Source organism: Ooceraea biroi, chromosome 2, assembly GCF_003672135.1.
Source record: "Ooceraea biroi isolate clonal line C1 chromosome 2, Obir_v5.4, whole genome shotgun sequence".
Classification (NCBI taxonomy): Eukaryota; Metazoa; Arthropoda; class Insecta; order Hymenoptera; family Formicidae; genus Ooceraea; species Ooceraea biroi.
The window spans coordinates 3,739,903-3,752,222 of record NC_039507.1 but is presented as its reverse complement, the minus strand read 5'-3'; the positions used below and the strand labels follow the sequence as shown (position 1 = coordinate 3,752,222).

The 12,320-nt window shown below is 31.3% G+C and overlaps 2 protein-coding genes across 2 annotated transcripts; one reads left to right on the top strand and one right to left on the bottom strand.

Moving 5' to 3' along the window:
- Positions 1-214: 214 nt before the first annotated feature.
- On the top strand, positions 215-6,311 carry LOC105281733. Its single transcript, XM_026968039.1, has 6 exons — positions 215-229; positions 3,109-3,187; positions 4,827-5,017; positions 5,573-5,845; positions 5,944-6,018; positions 6,126-6,311. Exons 3-5 carry the CDS (start codon positions 4,833-4,835, stop codon positions 5,972-5,974), a joined length of 489 nt encoding a protein of 162 aa, XP_026823840.1. The 5' UTR covers positions 215-229; positions 3,109-3,187; positions 4,827-4,832; the 3' UTR covers positions 5,975-6,018; positions 6,126-6,311.
- A 628-nt stretch (positions 6,312-6,939) lies between these two features.
- On the bottom strand, positions 6,940-11,933 carry LOC105281734 (odorant receptor 13a). Its single transcript, XM_011343171.3, has 4 exons — positions 11,166-11,933; positions 9,988-10,462; positions 9,649-9,879; positions 6,940-9,555 (listed from the first exon to the last, which is right to left on the bottom strand). The coding sequence occupies exons 1-4, from the start codon at positions 11,331-11,333 to the stop codon at positions 9,215-9,217; spliced, it is 1,215 nt and encodes a 404-aa protein (XP_011341473.2). The 5' UTR covers positions 11,334-11,933; the 3' UTR covers positions 6,940-9,214.
- Positions 11,934-12,320: the final 387 nt, after the last annotated feature.

The window sequence follows — 12,320 nt, the reverse complement described above, 5'->3', positions numbered from 1 at the left end:
TGATTTTTTTACTTTTAATACAAATATTGTTTCGGTTCAATATTTATTCAATCAAATAAAGTGTTTCTTTTATAGATTTTTTCGGAATGGCGAGTTCTGGATTTGTTCGTGGTTCAAGTTCAGCAAGACTGTTTTCGCCTCGATACAAATTTCATGAAGCCTGTTTCATATGAAGTTTAGACATCATCCGAGATTAAATCACTTTTCTCTTTTCCAATTTATGTCAAAGGTAAGACAGAATAAGAATAAGAAAATAATAATCTGTAATTATTTAATTCCAATTAACATAAAGAAAGCGATAAGTTATTTGTAACCACAGTTTACTACATATCGTATTTATATATCTTCTGTAACTGTTTTGCATAATATGAGCACAAATCGAACGGAATGTGCAAAATACAATATAGGGGACAGTGGGGGGATTACGGACAGCGGGTAATTACGGACACACTATAAAAACCTATTCCTCCGTTCCCCTTCCTGCTCGTTATCATGTCGCGCGATTGTACTCGATGTACACAGTTGTCGACACGTGCCTGTAGCGAGAGATCGCGCACACTTTACACGGTAATGCACAAAATGTTTTTTCAACCATTTTGTTGTAAAATTGCATTAATCGGTTTTCTGTGCTTTAGCTAACTTGAATAGTAATATTGAAATCTTATTAATTTTACGTAATCACTAGCCATTTAAGAATAATGTCATGTAAATAATTTTAATAATTTTGGGGTTATATTTGCTTTATCCATTCTTTTTTAGCATAAGTCATGTTGGGATAATTCCGGACAGTTCCTTTGGGGTATTAACGGACGTCCGGTTTTACCCCTGTCGCTAGTTGAATAAACGGTGTGTGCATAATAAAATTTTTCGCAGATGCCTCGAAAATATATTAAGAAAAGAGAAAGAACTTATACCACCGAACAAGTCGTCGAGGCTGTTAGACTTATAAAGAAGAAGAAGCTGTCATTTCGACAGGCAGGAACAAAATTTAAAATACCACGTAGTACTTTATTTGACCAATTCAAAAAAGAAACTATTACGGAGCCAAAACAAGGAGCTAAACCTGTGTTTAATATAAGCCAAGAGGAGGAATTAGAAAACTATATACTAGAATGTTCCCGCGTGTTTTACGGACTGACTATTCCTCATATAAGAAAAATTGCTTATGATTTTGCTGCTGTTAATCATATCAAGAATAACTTTAACACAGATAACAAAATGGCAAGAATGGATTGGTACTACAATTTTATGAAGAGGCATCCTAATATATCTTTGAGACGTCCAGAAGCTACTTCATTAAATCGGGTTACAGCTTTCAATAAAGAAGAAACAGAAAAATTTTTCTCTAATCTCCGAGAACTTATGTTGAAATACAATTTCGGGCCCAGTTCTATCTATAATGTGGATGAAACAGGCATATCCAATGTACAAAGAAATTCTAAAATCCTTGCTCCGAAAGGACAGAAGCAAGTTGGAAAATGTATAAGCGCTGAAAGAGGTTCTACAACTACAGTGATCAATGCAGTTAGTGCTTTAGGAGTTTACGTACCATCATTCTTTATTTTCAAACGAAAAAGAATGAATCAACATCTCATGAATGGTGCTAATAGTGACATGATAGCTTCTGTCTCAGATTCCGGATGAATCACTGAAGCACTTTTTGTTGATTGGTTGTACCACTTTAAAAATTTCGTCAAGCCATCGAATGATTCTCCTGTATTGCTTATTTTAGACAATCACGAAAGCCATATAAGTCTGGAGGCATATAATTATTGCCGAAAGAATGACATCCATCTTCTCACTTTGCCGCCTCATACGTCACATCGAATGCAGCCTCTAGACTTGACTTTCTATAGCCCTTTAAAGAATGCTTATAACAAAGAGTGCGAGTCCTATATGATGAATCATCCAGGTCAGGCAATAACAGCGTTCGAAATAGTTGGCCTTTTTACGAAAGCATTTAACAGGACTGCTAATATTGAAAAAGCTGCTAATGGTTTCAAAGCTGCAGGAATATATCCATTTAACTCTGGCAAATTCGACGAACTGTATATTGAACCTAACCAGCCTACAATCGAAGAACCACCGAGAGATTTGAATCAAGCAGAAACTTTCACTCCAAGAAATACAAGCGTTCAGTCCAACATTGCAGCACCTGATAATTGTAACATAGGATCTACTTCAACATAGGACGATCAAAATAGGTCTGTTATAAGTTTACGAAATGCAGTGGGTGTTCCTGTAATACAAGCTAAAACTACAACTAAAAGAAAGAAACATTCAGAAATCTTGACTAGCACACCTATTAAAGAGAAATTAGAAGAAAAGAAACAAAAACAATTATCAAGAAAAGAAGCAGATAAATTCAAAGAAAAGGAGACACTCCAGAAGAAGAGAAAATGCAAAGGAAAAGGAAACATACCTTCAAATAAGAAACAAAAGATTAATAAACCAAAAGGAAGAAGAAATTTAAAAGGATTCGAAGGGGATGAAGACGAATATTTCTGCATATTTTGCAATGAAAAGTATGATGAAACTCCTCTTACGGAAGACTGGATAATGTGTATGATATGCCTAAAATGGGCACATGAGAACTGCACTGGTGGCAGTTCCTCAAACAGATACATTTGTGATTTTTGTAACGATAAATAACTTGTTTCGTAATTACCCCGTACTGTCCGTATTTACCCAAACATCTGTCCGTTAATACCCCAAAGGCTTTGGGTAAATACGGACAGCAAGGGTTTCCTTTTTTCGATAAAATGTTATTTTCCTGTGAAAATATTTAAAGTTTGTTATATTTTTCTTAAAGTCTAATACCTAAAGTGTGATTTTCAAGAAATAAAGACTGTTTAGCTTTCTTAATTTTTTTTTATTTCAATTTAATTTTAAGTGTCCGTAATTCACCCACTGTCCCCTACATAAAAGATGCATATTATTTATATATTTCTTAAAGATTAATTCATCTATAAGAGGAATTAATATATAAAACAATATATATGACAATATATTGTAAATGTATTTCTCAGGAATATTATACATGTTTGGACATATATAGATTCATATTTTACAAATATCTATTTGTCTTTTATATATACACACTTACAGCACCTGTCATATTGCGCATGGTACGACATATTATGGGCAACATGTTTCAAGAGATTATTCAGAACTTTTTGATTTTGTAGTGAGTAACATTTTGTAATACAGTATTAAGATAACGTAGTATGCGACGTAATAAATACAATAACGGTATAGTTTTCGTGGGACCAGTGAAGCCAATTCGGCCACGGAGCCCCCAGCAGCACCGAAGTAGTGGGGATGACGCACACAAGCGAGAACGTACGTACGTGTGCGCTCAGCGCTTCGGCTGCCTTCGAGTAGTAGACGAGAGACAACATTTGCTGTCTCCGTCTAATCCTACCGAACCGTGTGACGTCACGAGACTCGCGAGCGATACAGCCGAAATCGCGGTTATATGTAATCAATATGTATAGATTATATATAATCAGCCAAATATGATTATATAAAAATAAGATGATATCACGCCAAACGGCGGATATTATTATGTATAATCCTATAAAATTACATATGTCATTAGATCTTTTCGGATCAATTTACAACTAGTTAAATTAATAGACCTCAATGCAACAGATTGTAGCGCAAAAAAATTATTTTCTGCATTTGCAATTGAAATGGAGAAATTTAGTATTCTGTTCGTAAATATTGTTGCTTTGTCTTGCGATAATGCAGCAGTCATGGTCGGGAAGCATATTTCTTTAAAAAAAATTAGAAGCAAAATGTAAATATGTGCAAACCTTTGCATGTCCCTGCCATGCTGTTGCATTAATTTCACATGCGGCATGCGCAAAAATACCCGCATTTTGCGATGACTTTTTAAAAAAATTGGTGTATTTATTAACAAAACACCAAAACGTTCCGCAGTTTTTCAAGACTTTACAGAATCTTTCCAACAATCAAGCCATAAAATGTTAAAATTAGCTGGGACGAGATGGCTTTCTCGTCATTCTTGCATTTCAAGACTTCTAAAGTATTGGGATACTATACAACATTTTCTCAATGAAATAATTTTAACAGAAAAGTCGAAATCTGGAGAATATCTATTATCCATTATGCAAAATGTAGATACAAAAGCATATTTTCTTTTTCTACATTATATTTTAAATTTTTTCAATATATTTAATGCTTATTTTCAAGCTGAAGAAACACGAATGATGTACATTACAACATGCATAGTTATTTTTTAACTATGAATCACATTTACGGTATCATTTAATATTACTTATTATGCAATAGGATACTATCGTGTAAAATACGATAAAGATAGCTTAAGGTTCATTACAAACTATCTGTGGAATGAAAACTATGAGAAGATTCATGTTCTTAACCGCGCTCAACTCATTGATGATACATATTATTTCTTGATGAAAGGAAAAGTTCTATACAGCCAGTTTGTGAATCTCGCAAAGTATTTAGGCCGAGACAGAGATTACGTAGCATGGTATCCTATGTTCCAAATTTTTATAGACCTATTGTATTTCTTACCATTTGAAGAGAGCGCATTTCTAAAGGTTAGATAGTCAGAAATTTAGAAAATGGTATTAAGAAGCATGTTATATATACGTGAAGTGTATAAAATATTATTATAGTATTTAAATTTGACATGAACAAATTCAAATATTTTGAAGATATATATTCTTTATTGAAATAAGAAAGGATTAATAACTTTCCACATTTTCATATTTACTTTTATAAACAACAAAACATTTATATAATAGTCACATCATTTTTAACAACTTTTATAGGATGATATGCGCTATATCTTGAAAAGTTTGCTCTATGCATTATCATACGACGAAAAGTTGGATGAAGATGATCTCACTAAATGGTTGCGCCAAGAAGCTGTAAAATGGACATGTATTTTTGGTGATAGAGAGTGTCAGCAGATTGCTAGTGATAGGTTGAAGAAACACCTAGAAGATCCAACAAATCACAAGTAATTTCTGCAATTACATTCTTTCTGTGGTGATATTTGTTTTGTACAATACATGAAGTTCGAAAAAATAAATAGTCGAAAATGCAGAATTTTTGCTTTTCGAGAAAAGCACTTAATTGTTTGTTAAATCGCGTATGTAGTAAGCTTGTGCAAACTTTTCTACAGATTATTATTAATGGCAGTTACATTAAATTTTATTTCTATTATTATATATTATTACATATTAGTATATAAAATTTAAAAATAGTACAATATAACTAATTATCAAGATAAACTAAATGGGATACGTAAATATACTCATTGGTTTTCGCTCCCAATTTGCTTTAAAACACATTATATTGTTTAGTACTTTATTGAGTCAAAATGATTTTTTTTAATTAAATATACGCATTACTATCTTATAGGCATTACTATATGCAGTTATATTATCCTTTCTTCCTCAGCAGTTTGTCGAGAGATTTTTCAATTTTGCGAAATCTGTTAATAATTGATTGTACCATTTAATGATAATGAGAACTCTGTTATTGAATTTTATTTAGTTTTTCCATGTTATAGACTTTCGCTGGAATGGAGAGAATGGACGTACTGTAAAGGTGCGATGAAAGCGGATAAGAGTGTTCTGCAGAAATTGAAAGAATTACACTTAAATAATTCTAAAGTTTTTAATTATATTTCATGCGCCGAAAAACCCCTTTTTGCTAGTACCATGTTCTATGGTTCATCTGTTATCGAGAAAAACAGATATCCCACTCTTTTCTCTTATGCCATCTTTGTTGATCATGCAGTGAAACATACAAATCACATCGTAGGACTTCTGCTGACGTACAAGTAATAAAATTGTTTTTTTATATTGCTCTTCCAAAATTATAGCAGGTTCCTTTAGTAGTTTAGTTTAATTACAACTTTATTAATTCGTTTTTTTGCAGGGCTTCACCTTCTGATAAAAAAAATTATTAGTTATTATTATAAATCACTTATATTCTAAAGAGGAAATTCAACCGGTAATTTTTATGACGGAATTCTTATGTGTAAATTTGCTGGCACTATTGATATGATGATTGCTATATATTTATAAATTTTATTTACATGATGTGACAATCTGTTTTAGATGAGCAATCTTATGGGTTGTAAATACAAGGAAACAATCATATGTAATAATGTTTTTAAAAGACGCTTGCGTCAAGTCGAGTACCAAAAATCCAGGCTTATTACGTTTATAGATCTACTTGTTTAAATGTGTCAATGAGAGAAACAGCCATGTGGTTATGCAATTGTTATAAATATTTTGACGCATATTTCCTTATTAGGCCTACCTAATTAAGTAGTGTTTAACAAATTTATTTATTATTAAGTTTATTTTATTTTAAGTTTAAGTTTATTTATTTATTATTATTCAATGTGTTTAATTTTGTACTTTAAATTTATATTTTAATAATACTTCTAGTTAGTTTCACTAGTATTAATAATGTTATTATTATTATATTATGTATGCTATATCTCATCTTACGATTGCTTTTTCTATAATTTTGCATTTATACTGTACATTTTGTTTCTCGTATGTACAGTGTTCTAATATACAAAGTGTGTCACTAAAATAAGTATATATTAATAGTATTCAAGCAACCACAGTTTTGATTTAGGATATAAACGGAACATCCACGAGTCCCGGTCAATTTTCTTGCAAGCTCTGTACCGTTAAGATCTCGAAATAAAGTATTTTACTAAAGTATAATTTTTCTTGCATCATTACGCTGTGCGATGCGACGCAGTGAGCACCGCGGTGTATTAACGCTCTCGACACGAATCACGAGCGCATACGTGCAGTGTAGTGTCGTTCAAGAAGATTGAATTTCCGTACTGTCTGTACTAAGATGATTCGATCTCAGAAAAGGATCCTGCTTCCTGGTTTCCTTCCTGATAAATTTTCTTTATTATTGTGCGATACTGTTTGAAAGTACGATTGAAAGCTATCAACTGCCGATACGATCGAGTCGTATTTCAGATTTTGTCAGACTGTTCTCGACTGCCTTAGAGCACGGTAGAATACGAACGAGCGAGTGTCACTGCGCGACTCAGAGACATTGTCTCCCAGGCGTTGTCGTTAAGCGGCTCAGGGAAGTTATCCCCCAGGCGTTGTCGATGTCCACAGTTATCTTCCTTGTCGTGGGAATTCCGAATAATTGATATTATAAAAAAAAACTAAACAAAGAAAAAAGAAGAAAAGGATATTCTAAGAAAGAATATTTCTGCGTCGTATGCCAGAAGAGCGTGTTTCAGCCTCCTACCGACTTTTCTACCGAAGGTTGTATTTACCATCCTCGACTTTTTGTATCTATTAAATTCTCTTTTTTCGTTTGTGCTATTAATACAGACAAACAATTTTCGCACAGTAAGGTTTTTTTTAATTTTCTAACAATATAGCCAGCGATATATTCAATGATGTGACTAGAAAACTCTATTATTTCTCTAATATCGGAAATATAATTATGATCATTAATTAACGGTGAGATAATATATTCTTCATTAAAATCGTCATTTTCTTCAATTTCATTACTAAATCGTGATAATCTACAAGTAGAATTTATAATATCTTGCGACTGTTGAATTTTACTAGATGATGTCACATATAAAATTGATATTTTTTCTAAAGGAATGCAATTTCCAGTGTTAGAACTAGAGACCCTCTATAAGAGACTGGCATCAGGGGATGCCGCGTGATTGGTGTAAATGACTTGTGGCCGAAAAATGGTAGCACCAATAGGGAACCCTGCTTACCGAGCTGAACCTGCATACAATTTGAATTGAAATACTTTCGCATTTAAAAATTACAATGATTATCGCTGAATCCTACTTTTTCCATCTGAGACTTTAAGTAATCTCCGACGCGAATTATAAAACATATCATTAAGCACACACTATTGCTAAAAAATTTGATAATCCATTAATATTACGATATCAAAGATTTATTTAAAATAGCATGATGTCATTATGTAATAATATCAATTTAGATATATACGCTCTTAATTGTAATAGCGCGGATCGTCAAAATAAAACTAAAAAATGAGCACCTTGCAACAAATGCTCTAGATATGTATATCGTATCGGCGAAAACACGTTATAAACTTGCAATGGCTAGATATCGAGTGACCATGTTAAAAATTTGAAGAGGTTCATCGAGTACGCGATACATCGCCCTTCCATCGCCATCAGGTCGAAGCTATAACTGTAATTGAATGCCAATACCTGATGATATGCTCCATATACCGATACTACGCACGGTTAGAATAATTTGTTACTTATTTTGAGATGTATACCTGCTTATCAGATCAGCTTATCGTTTTTATGCTTTCAACGCATTATCTCTAGTGCATTATCTAACAATAAGTGGACTATATTATGGTTTTCTTCCAAATTATTGTGTAGAAACTTACATGGCCCTGCTGTTTTCAAATTGTCATCCATCGAATAAATGTCTTGTTTTATTGCATCTGCTACTCTTAGAATTTGAAGAAGTTGAAGAGTACATACGCGTCAATTGTTTTACTGTTAATTTCTGCATACTCTTGATACTATATCGAATAAGTAGTATGGATTTAGTTTATTCAAATTAAAAAATATGTTGATTTAGCGATTTCTTTTTATTTTATATCATCTAAACTAAAAATCCAACAGAGGATTATATAGATAAATAATTCTAATATAATAAATCTTATTATCTGTGTTTTAATACAAAAATTTATTTTATATATAATATTATATTTATAGTAACTAACATTTCCCTACAATTTTACTTCTCTACTTATACAGGGTGTTGTGAAAAAAAGGGTAAAATATTTTATTGCACTAATAATAAAGTAGTCAACTTATGGAAGCTATGTTCATTTTGTTTAAAATTTGACATCATCCGCTAGATGCTTTCGTTATTTGATGTAATTGAGTGGTTTTTAAATAATTTATTAAAAGTAATAAGAAAATGTTATATTATATATAAACAATATCTATATATTTATATCATACAATAAAAAATTAATTCAGCACAAAAAAACAACAGCACGTTGAGATTATAACTAACAATTTTATTGGAATGATATTTTCTATCAAACTCGTTACAGATCTTTTTATCTTGACAAGTGCAATTTCAAAATATAGTTTTATAGTTCATAAAGTCCTGACTTTTGATTATATGCATCTTATATTTCATATTTCTACCATTACGCGGAGAACAGACAGATATGAGACAGACGTTTTTAGAATGCCCATATAAGTTGACAAATTTATTACGATGAAATTACCAGCTTGAAACATAACGGGTGTTTCTGTTCGCATAATAATAAAAACTAAGTTTTTCATCATTTCGGCAGGAAAACGATACCAAGAGCTTTGGTAGATAGAAGGTCCTACTTCTTCCATTTGAGATTTCAAATAGTCTCCAATAAAACTGTATAGCGATAATTGTGTCAAAAAGGTACTCTGTACTATAACACTCTTTTCCATCATGACCACGTTATGAACTTTTAGTGCTAAAATAAATTGAAATCCTGAAAAAATATTATACTTTTAATATGAGATCTTTACAATGTACAAAACATTTACATTTTATAATGAATGACTATTATGAATTATGAATTTACCCATTATACATATAAGTACACTACTAATAAATAACTGTGTCAGCAAAATCGAACTAATTGTTTCGGCAAGCTTTTTGGCCATCTTTATCAGATGATGATGTCTCTGTATTAGTGTGTTGAGGTGATCATTGAAATTAGGATTTGAAAGATTGAGATTGATAAAATGAGTTTTTAGGATTTCCACTTGACCGCAAATATGCAATGTAATATTTAGAAACATAGTATCATTACCTTTATAGAAAATAACATGTATTTATATATATATATATAATTATATTGTTTATATTAATATTATTATATTATTTTATCTTTTATTTTATTGATAGTACTAAGTATTACCGTGATTACAAGTACTCGTCATTACTAACGCAATAGCTTCGATAAGACAAAAAATTCTGTACATGCTCGTTGGAACTTCAAAGAATTCCAAGGCACATCTTGATGGCATTGGATACTCCAGAACAGAATCATCGCTCGTTTTGTTGATCTGATTATTTTTGTTATCTCCGAGAAGAGGAATTAACGCATATATTATACAACTGCAATAAGAGAAAGACACCAAAAAGCAACAAAGTAACCTTGCCATAAAAGCATGTCTTCGCATGATGGAACGCTGTTTTGCGTTCTCAATCGTCACGTAATCCTTTATAGCAGAATTATAATTATTAGCTAAATTATTTCCATAAATGCGAAACCATATCGTCTTCTGCATGCCGAGTATTCCGCAACAGATTAACATGAGGCAATCTATGTTTCGATCTGTATCAGTACAGCCCATACAAAGTTCAATGCAAGGCAAAATCACCAGTAAGCTCTGTTAATATGTATAAATGGTAATTTTTCGTATAGAGTTTTGTATTTAGAAAGAGCATGACTTAATTAAAATAAAGTTAATTTTATTTTCATCATGTTTAACAATTTTTCAACAATAATGTTTTACAGTCCGTGGCAATCTCTAAAACTGCGATCTAGTCTCTAAAATAGTGTTTCCAAAAATGTAAATTAGTAAACCCTGCCTTAATTACGTATAACGTGGTAAAAGTTGAAAAAGTTGAAATTGAAAATTTAAATTTTAAAAAATATATAAAATTTAGATTAATATAATATGTTAAAGTTAGTTAATAGATTAAAAGTTTAATTATGCGTTGAAAGATAAAAAAAGATAAATGCCATTAAAATAATATACAATTAAAATTACGTTGATCATATATACTCTTCCGCAAAAAGAGAACAAAATATTTTATATTTTTAAAAATTGATAATTTGTCTATTTTATAAATATATTATTTATCTTTTATATATAATCATGCAGGATCTTATATCATTTTCCAAACAAATCACGAAAACAATATCATATATATATTACTAGTTGAAAATTCACTGTATGAGATATTGAAGATTTTTTTTAAATGGTGTGGTATCAAAATTGCGATGGTTATACTTACAATATTCTCAATCGATGGGGTATATGCATTAAGAATAAATATGATGAAACTAAAAGAACTTAAGAAAGAAACTTGAAAAGTGCGTATCGAGCAGAAGGTACCCCAAACGCATTGTATTAACGAATAGACGTCATAAACTTGCAAGGGCCAAACACCGATAGGCCACGTTATCAATTTAAAAGGAGTCATCGCGTACGCGATATCGTCTTTCCATCGCTTACCGTCTTTCCACCGTGCCATCGAATCGAGACAATGACTATACTAACGCAATAACCGATGATATACGTACGTTTACATGCACTATACCTCTATATTGATACATATTTTATTCAATTTGAGATGTATACTCACTTATCAACTTGCGTTTTCATATTCTTAGGACATTACTGGAAAGTATACGGAACTACACTTTTATGATTGATGAATAGAAATTCTCGCAAATAAGTTTTTCGCCCGTCAGTGACTCTCTTCAGATATAAAACTCTGTGCATTTCATCCACTATACTAGTCGAGATATTACTTTTATTTCATCTTAATAATTTCATAAAAATAGCATATTTTGGGTATTGTAAAAGTAATTTGACTAAAGAGTAAAGATATATAATAAAAACAGGTCATCTTTTCTTTAAAAATTATTAATAAGAAATAAACTAGCAAAAAGTTTCGCATTACAGTTGAGTTTTGAGGTTTAAAACTCTTTCTGTCAATTTGGTATAGCAACTTAATAACAATATTTTTAACTTTTTCCGTCAATGTAGTTAGAACAACTTTGTAACAATATTTTTTATTATGCATATATTTATAGAGGAAAGTCCCCGATTATGAGATACCATATCGATTTTGCCGAATGTAAGGAAATCTATAGGCAGAATTTAAAAATGTAATACGTTATCTTGAAGAGAATTTAATATGCTTTGGGTTGGTGAAATGAAAAATCTAATTTAAATATTATTTTTTCTGAAAATTAAAAAAGTTTGAAAAAAGAGCTTTACGCAAGATCGCGAAAGTGTGCTCCTAATATAAGATATCTCGAGAAATCGGTGTTAAAAGTGCAAAATACATCAGTATTGCAAGTAAAAAACTTTATTAGATATTTTTATAAAAATACTGCTGCCACAGCCTTCGCCAAATCTTCACGATTCCACTGTCGACGCTTCCTCGTTTCTCTAACCTCCATAGTCAGATTCTATAAAAATTAAATACACAAAAATTCGTAATATAAATTCG